We start from the raw sequence: 16,912 nt of genomic DNA on the forward strand, positions 1-16,912 counted from the left end.
AGTAAACTCGAAAGGCTGGATAGTGAAGATTCCGGAGGGCACGGGGGTAGGTAGTATTGAAAGGCCGGGCGGGTACCGTTGACCCGGAACGACGGGTCCTCGGTACGTAAGATTAAGTACATAGTGCATTCTAGAGCCCATATAATAAGCGTATAACCATCACCGTTTCTTGAGCAACCAAGGAAAAAAAAACAATACTAGGTACCTTGGATAGACGTTAGAGTCGCCTTACGTTACGCGCAATAGAGGTAACAATTACAGAGAGTATAAAGAAAAGGTAGCTACGGGATGTTATGAATAAATAAGGGTGGAGTTCGTACGGTAGCAAAATATTTTCATATCCGAAGCAGCGGTGAGCTTTGCAAGCAACATTTTCAACTTCCCCTCTAAGCCAAGCCGGACATTTTTAGAATTGTACAAGCACGCGCGCAATTATCGGCAGTGCAGGACTATGTACGCATTTTATATGCGCTTATTATAACACCATAAAATCCTTTCGTAGGCAATTTCGCTTTAGTAGCCCGACGTCATAGTCGTCTGTCTCTGTTATTTTGTCCTCGTCCTACAGTAAAAGCAAGACTTGGCCCAACCTCGGGATACGATATCTGAAAAGCTTAATCGCTAAAATTGGAGGGGTAAATTCAATTTGGACTGGTTGGTAAATAAATACCTATCTACCTCCTAGGTAGGTACAGGTAGGTATGTAGACCAGTGTGGTTTTATTTCGGAAGCCTTGCGTTCGCCGACCAATGACATAATTGTGTTTTTTAACATCTGATTGGTTTCCCGCAGTGTCTAGTTGACGCTGTTAGCAAAAGAGTTTCAGCCGCTAGCACGTCTTAGGTACTTCATAGTCACTATAAATTTATGTGTAAGTAAATGTACAGGGCCACACGTCGGCGCGTAATGGCTACGCTCATCTAGGGCCTGAGCCTTGCTACTTATTACAGGTACGTCCACATTGTACATCCTGCTAGCTACCTAGAGGCTAGACGAGCCAATCTACCTAAGCTCCCTAAACAACCCCCCTCCCCTCAAAAACCCCACCACCAGACTTTACGCAGCAGCCGCTATCATCTCACAGACCCGTCACTTGGTGCCTCTTCGAATTCTACCTACTACTACTGATACCTATTTTTTTTTCAACAACTTCTTCGGACAATTCTTTACTCCTCTCTACCTACCAAACTTTTCTCTACAACTAATACCACCTCTAACTAGCTTTTATTCACAACTCGTGCACGTCATTATCAAAGCTTTCAAACGTAATCACCAACTGTTTTTATTCCGACGCATAGTAAAAGCGAGGCGCGCAGCCTACCTCGTCTCTCCCCCGCCACCCCATTCGAGATGGCGCCCACAATCCCAGAGCTGGACCTCATGGTTCAGTCCTTCTATGAAGGTCGCGGTGAACAGGTTAGCTTGTGCTTCTGATTTGTCACTAATATCTCTCTTTCAAATGAAAAATATGTCCTCGAATATGAGCTACTGACACTTTGCGTTCTCCCCGCCTTCAGCAAAAAGCTGCCCAAACCGCATTAAACCAGGTATGTGATGCGCCATATGCCTTGCACGCTCGTGCTAGTACTAATATGCGTCACGTATAGTTCAAGGAAGATCCCGACGCATGGCTTCTCGTCGACAAGCTCCTCTCCGAGTCGAGGCACCCGCAGACAAAGTGTACGTCGCACTAGTTCCACAATAAACAAGATATCAACACAGGGCTGACGGGATTACAGATCTTGGACTTCAGATATTGGACAATGTTATCATGACCAGATGGAAGGTTTTGCCTCGAGAACAATGCTTAGGTTTGCCGCCTCATCCTATTGATAGTACCGCCGTAGATCACACCTTCGCTAATTCGCAGCACAGGAATTCGCAACTTCGTAGTGAACTTCATCCTCCAGGCGTCCAGTACAGAAGAGTCGCTCAGGACTCAGCGCACTCTGTTGAACAAGCTTAATCTAGTTCTAGTCTCTATCTTGAAGCAAGAATGGCCTCACAACTGGCCAACCTTCATTAACGAGATCATCTCGTCCTGCCGATCGAACCTCTCTATCTGCGAGAATAACATGATCATTCTCCGCCTTCTCTCGGAAGAAGTTTTCGACTACTCGGCCGAACAAATGACCTCAGCTAAAACTAGAAACCTGAAAACCACCATGTGCAACGAGTTCTCGCAGATCTTCCAGCTATGCCAGGAGATTCTCACCACCGCAAATCAGGCAAGCTTAGTGAAAGCTACGCTGGAGACGCTACTACGGTTTTGTAACTGGATCCCGCTCGGATACATCTTCGAGACGCCACTTATCGAGACGTTACGCACGCGATTCCTCGAAGTCCCTGAATTCCGTAATGTCACTCTACAGGTACTTACTGAGATTGGCGGGCTTGTGACTGGGGGACCGGGACAGCCGAACGCATATAGCGAGCAATTGGTCAAGATGTTCGTTGACGTTCTAACGACTATTGCAACGATCGTTCCCTTGGATCTCGATCTAAAGAGTACTTATCCCCAGAGTAACTCTAAAGATCAGGAGTTCCTTCAAGAATTGGCCCTCTTCCTGTGCAATTTCTTCGGCCAGCATGTTGATGTAGGTTTGGTTCCAAATGCAGCTAGAATCTTTGCTGACATTGCAATTAGCTTGTTGAAAATCTACCTAACCGTGACTTTCTCACGCATGGCCATTTCTACCTCATTCGGATTTCACAGATCGAAGACCGTGAGATCTTCAAGATTTGTCTAGATTACTGGCTCAAGCTGGTACAGGATCTGTATGAGGAAATGCAAACCGCGCCCCTCCAGGAAGCTAACCCCCTTATGCTGGGGACTAACTCGGCGAGCGGTGCGGTAAATCCGACCCTGTTGCAAAATTTCCCCTTGAGAATGCATAAGTATAAGGAGGTCCTCTCAAATCTCCGTGTGGTTATGATCGAAAAGATGGTCCGACCTGAGGAAGTTCTTATCGTCGAGAACGACGAAGGTGAAATTGTGCGCGAGTTTGTCAAGGAGAGCGATACAGTGCAGCTTTACAAGACTATCCGGGAATGTCTCGTCTACCTGACGCATCTTGATGTGGTGGATACTGAAACGATCATGACCGAAAAGCTTCAGAAACAGGTTGACGGTACCGAGTGGTCATGGCATAACTGCAACGTCCTGTGCTGGGCTATCGGGTCGATCTCACTCGCGATGAACGAAGAGACGGAGAAGCGGTTTCTGGTCACGGTTATTAAGGACCTCCTCGGGCTAACAGAAATGAAGCGTGGTAAGGATAACAAGGCCGTTGTGGCCAGTAATATCATGTACATTGTTGGGCAATACCCACGCTTCTTGAAGGCCCACTGGAAGTTCCTTAAGACGGTCGTCAATAAGCTCTTCGAGTTCATGCACGAGTCGCACGAAGGTTGGTTACCCAATACCGATACCCTGGAGCAGTAGCTAAATATATCACAGGCGTACAGGATATGGCCTGCGATACTTTCATTAAGATCGCAAGGCAATGCCGACGGCACTTTGTAGCTTTACAGCCTAGCGAGAACGAACCGTTCATCGAGGAAATTATCCGGAACCTGCAGCGCATCACGTGTGACTTAACGCCCCAGCAAGTCCACACGTTCTACGAAGCTTGCGGATATATGGTCGCTGCCCAGGGCAACAAGCACCAGCAGGAACGGCTACTTGCTGAGCTCATGAACGCACCCAACGCAGCCTGGGACGAGATCATCAGAGCAGCTACCCAAGATCCTCAGATCCTACAAGATGCGGACACAATCAAGATCATTGGAAACATTATGAAGACTAATGTATCGGCGTGTTCTTCTATCGGACCGTACTTCGGTCCTCAGATCGGCAGGATATACCTAGATATGCTTCAAATGTACCGAGCTACTAGCCAGCTGATATCAGAGGCTGTCGCCCGTGATGGTAATTCCGCACTTCCTGCTCTCCTTTAGTAATATAAGAAGCTAACATCTAGAAATAGGCGAAGTTGCTCCTCGCATGCCTAAGGTCCGAGGATTGAGAACTATCAAGAAAGAAATATTGAAGCTTATCGAGAGCTACGTTGACAAGGCAGAGGATCTACCTGCTGTCCGTCAGCAGATGGTACCCCAGCTTCTTGACTCCGTGTTGGTAGATTACAACCGTAATGTCCCAGGGGCCCGAGATGCGGAGGTTCTGAAAGCCATGTCTACTATCATCACGAGACTAACAGTAAGAAAGCTCGAACAAGTTCCCAGATGTAGACTTTTGCTAATCGTATACCAGGGCCTTATGGAAGATCAAGTACCGATCATCATGCAAAACGTCTTCGAATGCACTCTGGAAATGATCAACAAAGATTTCTCCGAATTCCCCGAGCACCGAGTTGAATTCTTTAATTTGCTCAGAGCCATCAACTTGCACTGCTTCCCAGCTCTCCTGAAGTTGGATAACCGACAGTTTAAGTTCGTCATCGATGCGTGCATGTGGGCTAGCAAGCATGATAACCGCGACGTTGAAAGCGCGGGACTCAATATGTGCTTGGAGCTGGTTACTAATATCGCTGATAAGACTGATGTGCAAACAGCCAATGCCTTTTTCCAGCAGTTCTTCATTGGTATCTTGCAGGACGTGTTCTTCGTTTTGACGGATCCTGACCACAAGGCCGGGTTCAAAACGCAATCTATGTTGCTAATGCGCATGTTTTACTTCGTGTTCCCCGCAGACGGTTCTACACCGAAGATCCAGGGTCCTGTATACACAGATCAGGCGCCAGCTGGAACAAGTAACAAGGACTTCCTCACCGAGTTCGTCGGTGGTCTTCTACGTAATGCTTTCCCCAATCTGCAAATGTAAGTGTTGCCTTGAAGTATAACCGTGAAAAGTATAAGAGCTAACTAGGCCCCTTCAGTGCACAGATAGGTGCATTCATCGAATGCCTCTTCACCTTGAACGCGTCGTACGAGAAGTTCCGACTCCAGGTCCGAGACTTCCTCATCTCCCTAAAGGAGTTTGCTGGCGACAACGCAGATCTCTTCGTCGTTGAGAAGGAACAAGAAGCCCGCGAGAAGCTGACAGCTGACCACGAACGACGAGCTAAGGTCGGTGGCTTATTAAAACCGTCGGAGATCGAAGCGGAGGATGATGAGCTATGACTACGTCAAGAGTTCAGAAACGAATTTGCTCCTCGCCATGACTCGAGCACAGTCGACATCCCCGAGCGAACTTCGGTCGACCATTTTGATGGATGGGATGTCTACGGGCTTTAAGAGTCTAGCAGCGACCCCTGGATAGGATGATGGGTCATTTATTTTATAACTTTCTGACGCGCCTTTTCTAATCCCTCTTCTCCATTCTCTTGTACGTGATACCATAATAGAACTGCCGTGGACAAGAACTGCAACTGCTGTTTGGCGGCCACGTGGTTGCGAAGTCAAACGAAGTTAGTAGCCCAGTTGCGCTTCTACACTCCGGCATAGGAAAACGACGAAGGCATGATAGCCAGACGATGAAAGACACAATGACAATTCCCACCGGGGTCAACTTGGCGGGAGGGAACAGAAAAAAAAAGGAGTGATGGTAGGGAGGAATGAATGCATATATCTGGCTTTGCGAAGGACGAAACCTCTTCGTAAAGAGACATGCAATGTTTGCCGCTAGGGAAATGGGTGGTTTAGTCGTTATGCTACCGAGAAGAGAAGTTAAAGGAGAGGGAGAGGGAATAGACCACTGTTCTATTTATGTCCCCGAACGCGCGATCTCTTCTCATTGTTAGGTAGATAATCATCGCTGAATGGAAGGCATTAGTCCCAGACGAACGTTACTCGGAAATGCGAAACCTTTTACTTCTTATTCCTTTCTCAAAAGCCAAGGACTTCCTGTCTCGTAAGCTTCGCTATAGTCATTTATTTTGAAGGACAACTGTTTTGGGGGTATTTAACTACGCAAAGTAGTGGGTACTCTTCGTCCTATATGGTATTGTAGTTCTGTATGAAGCCAGTGTCATGTAGCAAACTGATATACGTATTCTACGGCGTGATTTATAACTCCTTTCGGGCCCTTCATAGCTAATAGCAACGGGCAATTTTCTTAAGAACTCGCGTTTATTATCGTATTTGCCTATTGTTTCGGAGCACCATCCGTCTGGTCCCGTTTTAATATATCATAGTTAGGTGCCTATTCCTTTGGGAATAACGAGGGTTGCATTTAGTATATATTAACGAGAAGAGTCTTTCCAGCTCGTCTATTTCGGCCATTCGTTCGCGTGCTTGGTAGAAGAAGATGACTGGACGGTTATATCAGGTAGGTACCTAGGTCCTACCTTAACTAATAATCCACCTACCCAGGTAACTAATAGGAATCTCCGCACGGAACGCGACTATGCGCTACGGTTGTTGAAAAGGATAATAGGTCATAAAGAACCAGAGAATAGCAACTTGGAGCGTATAAGCGTGAGCAGCTGAGTCTAGAGCGCCTGGGAGAATACGACCTAGCGCCAGCCAGCCAGCCAGAGACTTACTATTTACTCTGTCTTCTCTTGCTCGACCTACGATATTGCCTCTTGTCCAATACCTACCTAACCTAACCTAGGGTACCTATCTTCCTACCAAGTTATTCATATACCTATTTGTACACAGCTATGTACCTAGCCTAAGGTATACATCATCCGCTTCCACTATGCTTTTCTCTCGCCTCTCCCCGGTCCCCATCTCCTCGCGAACCAAGAAGCTCAAGTCACCGGGGGCGTGAGACTATAGTCCTCGTCTACTCGACGGACCCCAGAGGGGTGCGGTCGCGATCAAAGTCCCCATCTCACCCGCTTCGATACCGGTACCCCCGGACGCTACCAGCTAGTTTAGCAAGCTGGGCATCGACGTATGTACCTAATGTTAGGTATGTACCTACCTAAGGTATGTATGCGTTTGCGTATGGTATGGTATCGGGTATCGACGACGAACGCAATGCAGGTAGCTAACGACATGGAACCACGATGTAAGACCACGTATTTGACCCCCAATCGTAGTATCCATTTCGCCTATCTGCTTTCTTTGTTTGTCCTGTCGGGCAGCTTGCGCAGAAAAAAAAAAGTAAAAAAAAAGTAAAGAAAAAAAAAACTATTCACTTGCTTCGCGCCAACACATTCAGTCCCGCATTCCCCTTTCCTCCAATTTCAATTCCGCGACGACGACAACTCAAACTTACATAGGTACTTAACTCAGGTAGATAGATGGGTATACAGATAGACACATAGATCGTCACTCACGACAGCGACAAAAAAAAAGATATGCTGAGACAACAAACGGAGAGGGAGAGAGAAAGAAAGAGAGCCGTCAGCATCAAACCCGACCATTCAGAGCATCCATCGTCCGCTGGAGTTATCCCTATTGGGCGTTCTGTTAATACCCGACGGCTTAACAGCGAAAAAGGGCTACCTGCTATGTACTTATTTAATACATTTTACATACCTACGGCACCTAACCTAACCTAACCTAACCCTAACCCTACTCCTACTCCTACTTACGTGAGGTGTTATTATTGAACAACGATACTATTGATATTAGAAATAGCCTCTACATCGAATCAAAGAAGGAGAGGGAAAAAAAGAAGTAGAAGAAGAAAGGGAAAGAAAACTCGGCGCCACAGCCGAGCAGCGAATAACCTAACTAGCTCGTCTTCCCGCCCGACGGGGAAGCCGGCCGATTCCGGTACGAAACCCTAGATGCGGGGGGGAGGGGGGACCTCGGGGGACCTCGGGGGACGATATCGTTATAAAAGGAAAGGAAAAGTTGTATACCGACATCAGTCGGGCAGAGACAAGATGGAGATGATCTAATCCTCTATGATAAATAGATAAATAGCCCCTAGTAACTTAGGTAACTATTCGAATACTATGTCTACCTTACCGAAATCAATTCGGGAATTCATTGTGTAGATCCTAGAGCTATCATGTTGATTGTTATGTTAGTTATCTCTTATGGAATTCCCACATCCATCATCTAGTTTAGCTATGAGGTAGATACCTAAGCGAAGAATGCTTGGGGAGGATTTCCTAATAGGCTACCTACCACGCCCTTCGTGCGGGGGAATCAACATTCAACTCCACTCGAGAACTTGGTTCTTCTTATCACGATCTCTCCTGCTATTCAACACGGCCCAGGGAGACGTATACATATGTTCATCATAGCTACCTAAGGTAACCTTACCTACCTGACATACTTATGCGAAGCCAGCATCGTCTTCAATCCCATTGATATATATATATTAGGTATAGATACACCTACCTACCTACCTTAGGTATCTTGGGTAGGAATTCAGAAGATCAAATTCCAATACAGACGTCATGGCCCCCTCAGCGATCACAGAGACCCTCTCGAGCACCTTGGCGCTCAAAGGTGGAGATAAGCCAGCGGAGACGGAGGTAGAGGCTGTCAAGCAAAATGCCGCAGAGGAAAAGGAGAAGACTCCTCTGGAGGCCATCTCGCACGGGATGGTGATGCCGGGAATTCCCACCTTCCCATCCTACGCGGCTCACAGGAGGCATATCCTCGTGCACATGGCTGCCACGTTCCGCTTCTTCGCCCGGTCCGGCTTCACCGAAGGACAATCGGGGTACGTTTAGGTAGCTATCATCATAGCCATGATCCTTATCCCTTTTTCTTTTCTTTTCTCTTCTTTTCCTTTTTTTCAGGGATGAGTTCAAGACTCGTATCTCCACTTGGGCTCTACCGTGCCAGCCCAAGACCCATCATCATGATCATCATCATGATCTTCAAGTTTCCCCCCCACCCTCTTTATTTCCGCTCGCAAAAAATGGGCCTCGCATACCTACCTAACCTAGGTACCTAAGGTAGCTTAGCTAGCTAGCTAACTCCACGTTTTAAGGCACATCTCGGTGAGGGACCCGGAGTTTAGCGGCCTCATGTGGATGAACCCGCTGGGGCGACACTTCGGCATGCTCACCGCAGGCGACATGATCTGCCTGGACATCGCGACCGGCAAGATCGTCGGCGGCAACACCTCCCGGCCCGCCAACGCCGCCGGCTACCTGATCCACTCCGCCGTGCACAGGCGGCGTCCGAACGATATCCACGCCATGTAAGTACATTACCTAACCTACCTGAGCCAGCAAGCCAAGCCCCCTTTTCGGTTTTTTTTTTCTTCCTTAGAAGCAACGTGCGTTCCCTTCTCCGTGCACAAGAGTTTGGATAAAGACGGAAAAAAAAAAGTTATGCATGCCCAAAAAAACAAAAGTGAAATGTGAAAAGGGGGGATTTCATCTCCCTGACAAGGTAAAAGAAAAAAAAAAATTTGAAACAAAAAAAGGAACGCACTAAACCCGAAACCGAGTAATCCTCAACGGGAGAAATCTCATCATCTCATCATATCTCATCTCATCTCAAAATCTCTCGTAAGCGGAAAAAAAAAAATAAGGACGTTTCTAAAAATGGAAAAGGAAAAGTGAGGCTTGCTTTTTGCTAACGAACTAATCTTTTTTTGTTTTGCCCTAAAACAGTTGTCACGCACACTCGAACGCAGGCCGGGCGTGGAGCGTGTTCGCCCGCCCCCTGGAGATGCTAAACCAAGGTACGTAAACAGAGACTTTACCTTACCCTTGCCTTACCTCTTTTTCCCATTTCCTACTCTCTACTCTCAGCCCAACCCCATGCACAATGTGTTACGATTTCCGTCAACGGGTTGCCGGAAGAAAAAAAAAGAAGAACAAGAACAAGGGAAAAGGGTGGGTTTAGCTCGCGCAGCGGCGGAGGAGCCGTCCCCTGGCCCAAGTCCTCTCGCCCCCCCCCCCCCCCACATCTAACGAACCATTTTCTACCCTCACCGTTACCAAATCAGGCCATAATAATAAATGACAACAATGATGATGTGCATAAGTGTACTATTGTACAATACAAAACTAACTTTTGGTGGGGAAAGGGGGGAGGGGGAAGGGGTGTCACCTAAACCACCCCCCCCCCCACCCCCCCTGAACGCCCGCAGACGTATGTAATTTCTACAACGCGCACGCCGTGTACGCACGATACGGGGGCATCGTATTCGCGGCGGAAGAAGGGGACCAGATCGCGTCGGCGCTGGGGGACCGCAACAAAGGGGTGATCCTCATGAACCACGGGCTGCTGACGGTGGGCTCGACCGTCGACGAGGCGGGCTTCATGTTCGGCCTGCTGGACCGCGCCTGCGCGATGCAGCTGCAGGCCGAGGCCGCCGCCGCCGCCAACGGCCTCCCGAAGCACGTCATCAGCGACGACGAGGCCGCCTACAACTTCAGGATGGCGAGCGAGGCCCACGCCCTGTACCGCGAGGCCCAGCCCGACATCGAGTACGAGCTCGAGGCGGCGGGCGGCGAGGACGCCCTGGCCAGGGGCTTCGAGAACCTGCGGATGGCGCCGTAAGTGTCGGTCTAGAGTTATAGCGCCTGCAAGATCGTAACGTGAAAAGAAAGAAAATAGAAAAAAGAAAGCCGCGACCCGCTTGTCGGTGATAGATCATTACCTATCTACCGATATCTATATTACAGCTTTTGCGGACGAACCATGATAGGCGCGGAGATGAACTGGGTTCGCTAGTCAACTACCTACCATGACAGGGCAGGGGTAAAAGGGAACGATAATAAATTAGACAGGTCGGCTAAGGGTAAATGCCCATTTGGCCCTTAGCGCGTAACGGCGCTTCGTTGGGGGGTAAAGATCCTTCATGCATAGAACGCACATATATGTGTCATATCATGTATTGTACATGCAGTTGGGGGTGAAGAACACACATAGCGACGATAATATAAGGGAAGACGGATGAAAAATATTTCCTTCATTTGTTTTTGTTACTGCTTGTTGTGTGTGCCGTTGGTGAATGGTGAAATATTAACACCGTAAAAGGTCTAGCGCTGGGACGGGGAGATGACGGGAGCATCCCGCAGGATGTCAGTCAGGGGACGGCCCGCATTTTACGCAGGTTTCGAGCAGGGATCTATGAGATGAACGTAAGCATTAAATCGCCCGATGGAAGATCAAAAGGCAAGTAAGTCATCGCGTCCATGAAATACTACTGCGTCGTAATAGGGCCGGCCAGTCGGACAGGCCAACATGTGGTAATTAGCAATGGCCTGAATGGCCTCTTTTCTCTATGGCAGATAAGAAAAAAGGAAATTCCCGGTTTGTATGCGGATCGAGTCACCTTTTTGAGGGCTATAATTTTAATGCCGACGTCTCACTACCATGGATATACCGGGCAAGGCTCACCGAATAGGGCTACCCAGATTATGTCCCTCTATGCGACACCTCTTTTACACATATTGAAAATGTGACCCCTCTAGATAACGGCCTTCCCTCGGATGTGTACTCTATGTAAGAGATCTGTTCTCGACCCTCGAATCTGCAATTTTGCCTGCAGCAATGGGATCCCGCGAAAGCAACCAGAGATGAGTCCCTGCAACGAACCACCCGAGCGAGATCCGTACCCAGATCAATACAATTGACAAGACCCTAAACAATAATTAATGTAGGCATTGTACCTGGTCAGAAATGCTTCGCGTAGCATGTCCAATTTGGAGGCTAACCACAGTTGTTGTAAAATCTTGCCATTTTGCGTAGCTTGAGACAAGGCTTATGCGGCCACTTCCCCTTTTTAGAAATAAGCACATTATCTGAGCGCCTATCTAATTGCGTGCAGAATTTTCAAGCCTTGCAGCGTCGTACCTGGCATATCAGCAAGCCTTTCCCGTGCGTGTTATGTACCGGGGTAGGTACGTATTATACGAATAACATACATAGGTGGCTCATGCTTTTGCTCGGCCTTCGGCTGCTTGTATCTTAGCCGGTTAACCTCCAACGTCGTAGGCAGCAGCTTGGAGGATCGAGATGGTAATAAGACTGTTGCACAGCAGTGATAAAACAATCTCGTTCGATTCTGCAGCAAGACGCTCGGCTTCAAGCAACGCAGAGCACATGGCTACTACCCAAAGCGAAGCCCGATACCCGACGATAAAGCTTGAATGCGCTATTCGATAAGCCGCTGGTCTGTGTAGTAATACCCACCTATATCACCATAACAGACGGAGATGGTGTGGCTACAGCCAGTGTTGTCCGAAATCGGGGCAGGGTGCGGCTCTAAGCGACTATCCCGACGAGACACGCCTCGTAGATACTGCGAGACTTGGATTTTGGCTGATTGGCCTCCTTAACTAGAGGTGTGGGCGTAAACGATCCGAGTTTCGCCAGCATTGCAACCGGGAATTATCATACACAGACTCGGCATTGGGATTCGTGAGGCAACAAAAAGATTTGCGCTCGAGGTCGACGGAGGATCCAAGCCATTGGCAAGTTTCGGTGCAATCAGCATCAAGTGTCTCGTCGAAAGTCTATACACGCGACAAACTCGCCAAAGAAACCTTAGCGAGTGTAGATCGACAGACCTAACCAAATGAATCATTCCGATACGAGCGCTTATTGAATTCGACCTCTCATTAGATCCGGTATCAAACTTCAAATACCAATCAATCAATATACCTACCAACATACCTACCAACAAGACCACCAAAAAAAGCCCTCGTACGTCAACGAGTACTTGGGTAACAGGGTGGTTACCCGCATGACGACGTAGACCAGCCATCAATCGAAGTGGAAAGAATTCCAGACATGGATCATCTGTTGTAGAACTGTAATATCCGTTTCTCCCTATGGCACTCAAGAAGCCCCAAGTAGCGATATATTTGTTTGGAAGTGCGTCAGTGACACTGTGAATACATTCCAAAGGGGGGAGAGGTATGCCAAGACGAAAACCCAATCTCTGGAATGAAGCAAACAAGCAGGATGGAGCTTCTCGAAATTTCCCAATTGCGTGGGACTTGGTTTTAAGACTCGCTGCTCAAGCAACGACTGAGTCATTCTCTTGTGGATCTAGCGGAGTTATGAGAGGAATTAGAGGGTCCTCTTCGCTCCAAAAAACCCACTGATGCGTACTATGTAAAGGTATCGTGGTTCTGGACGGAGCCCAACATGTCTTGTACCGTGGCTCCGTCACCGACACACAATGTATATATAACGGGGCACGTACTATGTAGGTAACCCAAGCGGAGAATTAATCACGATTTGAGACTGTTTATGTGGAACGACTAGGAACTGATCCGATTGAATATGTCCTTCTTCGTTTACCTAAGAGGCTCTACGGTTTAGAGGACTGCGTACTACGGCCGCGGCCACGGCAACGGCTGTGACTAATGACGGATCCTAGACCGGTATTAGGACGCCTCATCAGTCGAGTCGGGTGTATGAGAAACACAAGACATGTGTTAATTGCATCGGGACCTTCCGCCATTGGTACGGTTCAGGAACACATGCAACAAAGATCGCGGAGTGGCCATCTGGTCTCCTCCAACGTTGTTCCGATGCAGGGAATGAAACAATTTCGACGCTAGAAGAATCCGTAGAAGGAACACAAGCGAATGAGATGCGTGAACGAGAAACTAGTCCGGCTTATTTCATTGTGTGCCGGAGACCGGGACACGCATGTCTTTTTCCAACCAAGCCAAGTTTAGTGTAGATGGAGCAAGCCCGCTGAAACGTGGCATAGCAGAAACCCTTAGAAACGTGCCTGGGAAGTGATAAGTGCCAAGGCTTAAGGCAGAAGAATGAGGACCTGAGAGGACCTGAACCTCGTAAAACAGGTAGCGATTGAGGCCCGGTTTCGGTGGGGGGGTTTTTTTTCCCTGGCAGCCTTGGACGTTCGGGAATCTCCATGGGCTGACACGTCGTCGAAGTGGATAGGCTCCGAGAGAAGCACTTTACGGCTTCAGGAATCTTGGTAACAGTAAGTTAGTAGCTTCTCCTTATGCTGCTGCGGGAACACCTCCCCCCCTTCCGCCGCAACCTAGAGGTAGTAGAGACTAGTACAAACCACAGGCCCCATGGATATGCACATGTCAGGTCGGACGGGCCACGGAAGACAATGCCGGGACGGGAAGGCAAGGGAAGAAATATCAAGATCTCACGAACGCATACATCTGAAAATGGTAAATTTGGTGAGCACGGAGTGGGACTGGATTATTGGGATACACTATGCAACGCTACAGGTGCTGTCCTCGGTTCTCGATATCGTTGGCACAGATAAGAAAAAAAAAGAATAAAAAAAAACAGTTCCCAATTTTCATAGGCTCGGTTTTCTTGGATCGCAACGTCAAGAAAGGAATTGGATGGAATGTTTCTAAAGTTACCGTGTGTACAGTGCTATGTAGGTACTATGTACTATCAACCAATTTCGCGCTAACGGCACTTGGGATATTGACATGCCAGGAACATGGTTGGCAGACGTTAGGAAATATCCCGAGAATTATAGGTGGTCCCTGTTCAAACCAACTCCTTTCGTCTATTAGTGGAGGGACAAGTAGACAAGAGGGGAGTACCTACATGAAAATGGAAATAGGCTAGCCTGAATGGTGAAATAGGTGATGAAACTTGGAAAGTTACTTCTCTTTTTATCTTCCTGCATGTATGTACTTCATAGCTTAGGCACATTGCGAGATGTTAAGCGGAATAGTGTCATAACTAACGAATGAGGTGAAAGAGGTACTGCTTCCGCCGAACTAGCTGCGCAGGTACACGTAAGTGAATAGTGGAGTATCAGGCTATTAATTTATGCATGTACAATATAATGCTATACAAATGATACCCGTAGCCTCAGAATGACGATGCTGCGAAGACGAGCTATTAGCTTACAACTTACTGTATTGTACATACAATAACTACATAGTACTACGGTACGTGTTTATTATTGGATTTTACTACCCCTTAGAAACACCAGTCTGGCAATAATAATAATAACAGCCTTCCACCTTGTTTCCATCCCGCGCGAAAAGTCTTTTTATTGCCTCTTCCTGGTTGATGTTGGATGAAATCCCGTCTTATGTGGGGGGCGGCCCTATCATCTCGGTACTTAATCTGGGTTGCAAAGTTGGTAACGAGGGAGGGTTTAATCAAAAAGAATCCTAGAGCTAGAAAAAGTCTTCCATGCTCTAGACTTATGGACATCGATTCGATCGATCAAGTATGTAACTTGTATTAGGGGTATTGCTAGTTATTTAGTTGTCTCTGCAAGCCGAGATGAAACATAGCGCGCAAGGCGAACTCGAGATGCATAAAACTGTATCAACCGGTTGTTAGAAGTCTGCTATGTAAATGTCGTGCCTACGGGTGGTGGAACTAACACCCACACACACACACAACTAAAAGTCTTTCCTACGAGTTCTAGTCTCTAATGTCAACGCCATATCCATATATGTTTCGTCCTTGCGAGAGCAAATTATATGTCTAGACGAAGTTCTCCGCCTTAGCCGCAAAGATCTCTTTGCATATCATCGGCCCAAATGCCCAATCTGATCGATTCGTGCGGTTATCTTATTGCTATTAATATGCGATTGATTGGGTGGTATATAAGCTTACCAAAGTCAACGTTAGGTACCTACGTCTTTATGCTATGCCAACTAATAAAAAGGCTTTCTTTGCTATTCGGTTAAGTTATGAAAATCGAGGCTGAGTGAAGAGAAGAAAAATTTTCTTCTCCTATGCCTGAAACATGCCATCATACTTTCATGCCGCCTCTGAGGAAACAAGCGAAGTCAAATAGAAACACGCCCTCGAGTTGACCGAGCGCATGAGAGACAAGTTCTGCATAACCAGTCCTAGGTAGCAAGTCTTTCTTTCGTTGTCCGTAGTAAGTAGTCTAGTAGTGTAGTAGAATAGAGGCACCCGGTCTAGAACGTCTGTGGCATTTTCAAATCTTTCGATATTTTGTCATTGTCCTACCGGAGAATGTCCCAACAAAACTATCCTTCGCTTGCTGATATTAGGTAGTCCTCAGCCTGCCTAGAAAGAAATTGAAACGGTTTAACTCGGCTCCAAGTAACAAAAAAAGGAGCACCGCAAGTAACATCGTCAGAGCATTTTTACATGTATACTTGGGCACGGTCCTTCGTCTCGGCTGAGTTTTCGTAATATGTAAAAACCAGTTTATGATGTTTTAACGAATGAGGCTGTGTCTAAATTTACACATTTTATGTAATTAGGTGGTATGGAACCTATCAGCATATTGGATGAACGCATAATAATCCCAGCACGGAGCTACAAGGCTCTTGGGGGAGGGATCCCTTCCATACAACCTCCAACCATCAACGCAATTAGAGTGTATGTAGGGGACTGGTCCCTGAGCTACATACTTCTCATCGTCGAAAGCATAACTTTGATAGGGCTCCGAGTAGCCGCCTATTGGTGAGAAGCTGTAAGCTATCAACTTACACACCTACCTTACTATGTAGTAACAGCATCTGGTACTGTACAGTATAACAGTGACGGTAGTAGGTGTGATATGCACTGTGTAAATGTGCGCGCAGGATGGTTTCGCTAAAAGTCTGTTCAAATCTTGGTTGGCTCTTAGATCTACCCCTTGCTCTAGAATCATAGCAGGATTAAGTTGACGCCAACCGGCAGACGCTCATTGGATCGATAGTCCGTCGCAGCGTCTCGCGCGGGAAAAATGTGTTTCGTTGACGCACCTGGAAATGGATGGTGCAATTGGCCTCAATGCTGAGCCACTACCTTCCATCGAGGAGTCTCTCGCTCTCTCACTCGCTTCTTCTTCTCATTTAACATGTCCCGTGTTGTCCGTGTCTCGCTGATACGGAGGTTTCAGTTGAGACTAGCGAGTATCTGTAGATAGTAACATTTGAGTAGGAACTTCGTATTTAAAAGTAAACAACTTCGCCAGGAATATATTCGAATCAATCGGGTTTAGTAAGTTCATTCTGTAAGCTTGTACGGTACAATAGTAGGTACCTACCTACCCAATGCAACGGTTTTGTCCGGCACTCCAACATCTCCAACATAAATAGAGTTCGGTCTCTTTATGTGCCTGGCACAGCATTGA

The 16,912-nt window shown here is 47.3% G+C and overlaps 2 protein-coding genes across 2 annotated transcripts; both read left to right on the forward strand.

The window, feature by feature from the left end:
* The first annotated feature begins 1,032 nt into the window (after nucleotides 1-1,032).
* F4812DRAFT_185587 (CRM1 C terminal-domain-containing protein) lies at nucleotides 1,033-5,359 on the forward strand. The gene is made up of 10 exons (XM_047930071.1): nucleotides 1,033-1,416; nucleotides 1,518-1,547; nucleotides 1,608-1,680; nucleotides 1,740-1,811; nucleotides 1,876-2,597; nucleotides 2,648-3,410; nucleotides 3,461-3,931; nucleotides 3,990-4,219; nucleotides 4,274-4,839; nucleotides 4,899-5,359. Exons 1-10 carry the CDS (start codon nucleotides 1,351-1,353, stop codon nucleotides 5,140-5,142), a joined length of 3,237 nt encoding a protein of 1,078 aa, XP_047793929.1. The 5' UTR covers nucleotides 1,033-1,350; the 3' UTR covers nucleotides 5,143-5,359.
* A 2,351-nt stretch (nucleotides 5,360-7,710) lies between these two features.
* On the forward strand, nucleotides 7,711-10,810 carry F4812DRAFT_414771 (arad-like aldolase/epimerase). The gene is made up of 5 exons (XM_047932921.1): nucleotides 7,711-8,180; nucleotides 8,253-8,596; nucleotides 8,870-9,082; nucleotides 9,501-9,571; nucleotides 9,983-10,810. Exons 2-5 carry the CDS (start codon nucleotides 8,328-8,330, stop codon nucleotides 10,393-10,395), a joined length of 966 nt encoding a protein of 321 aa, XP_047793930.1. The 5' UTR covers nucleotides 7,711-8,180; nucleotides 8,253-8,327; the 3' UTR covers nucleotides 10,396-10,810.
* Nucleotides 10,811-16,912: the final 6,102 nt, after the last annotated feature.

The sequence above is a fragment of the Daldinia caldariorum genome, assembly GCF_022478825.1.
Source record: "Daldinia caldariorum strain CBS 122874 unplaced genomic scaffold F4812scaffold_2, whole genome shotgun sequence".
Lineage (NCBI taxonomy): Eukaryota > Fungi > Ascomycota > Sordariomycetes > Xylariales > Hypoxylaceae > Daldinia > Daldinia caldariorum.

Coding starts and splice junctions, on each gene's coding strand:
- F4812DRAFT_185587 (XM_047930071.1), top strand. CDS start 1,351: ATGGCGCCCACAATCCCAGAGCTGGACCTCATGGTTCAGTCCTTCTAT. Junction 1,681..1,739: donor GAGGCACCCGCAGACAAAGT/GTACGTCGCACT, acceptor ACGGGATTACAG/ATCTTGGACTTCAGATATTG. Junction 1,812..1,875: donor GCCTCGAGAACAATGCTTAG/GTTTGCCGCCTC, acceptor TTCGCAGCACAG/GAATTCGCAACTTCGTAGTG.
- F4812DRAFT_414771 (XM_047932921.1), top strand. CDS start 8,328: ATGGCCCCCTCAGCGATCACAGAGACCCTCTCGAGCACCTTGGCGCTC. Junction 9,083..9,500: donor CCGAACGATATCCACGCCAT/GTAAGTACATTA, acceptor GCCCTAAAACAG/TTGTCACGCACACTCGAACG. Junction 9,572..9,982: donor CCTGGAGATGCTAAACCAAG/GTACGTAAACAG, acceptor GAACGCCCGCAG/ACGTATGTAATTTCTACAAC.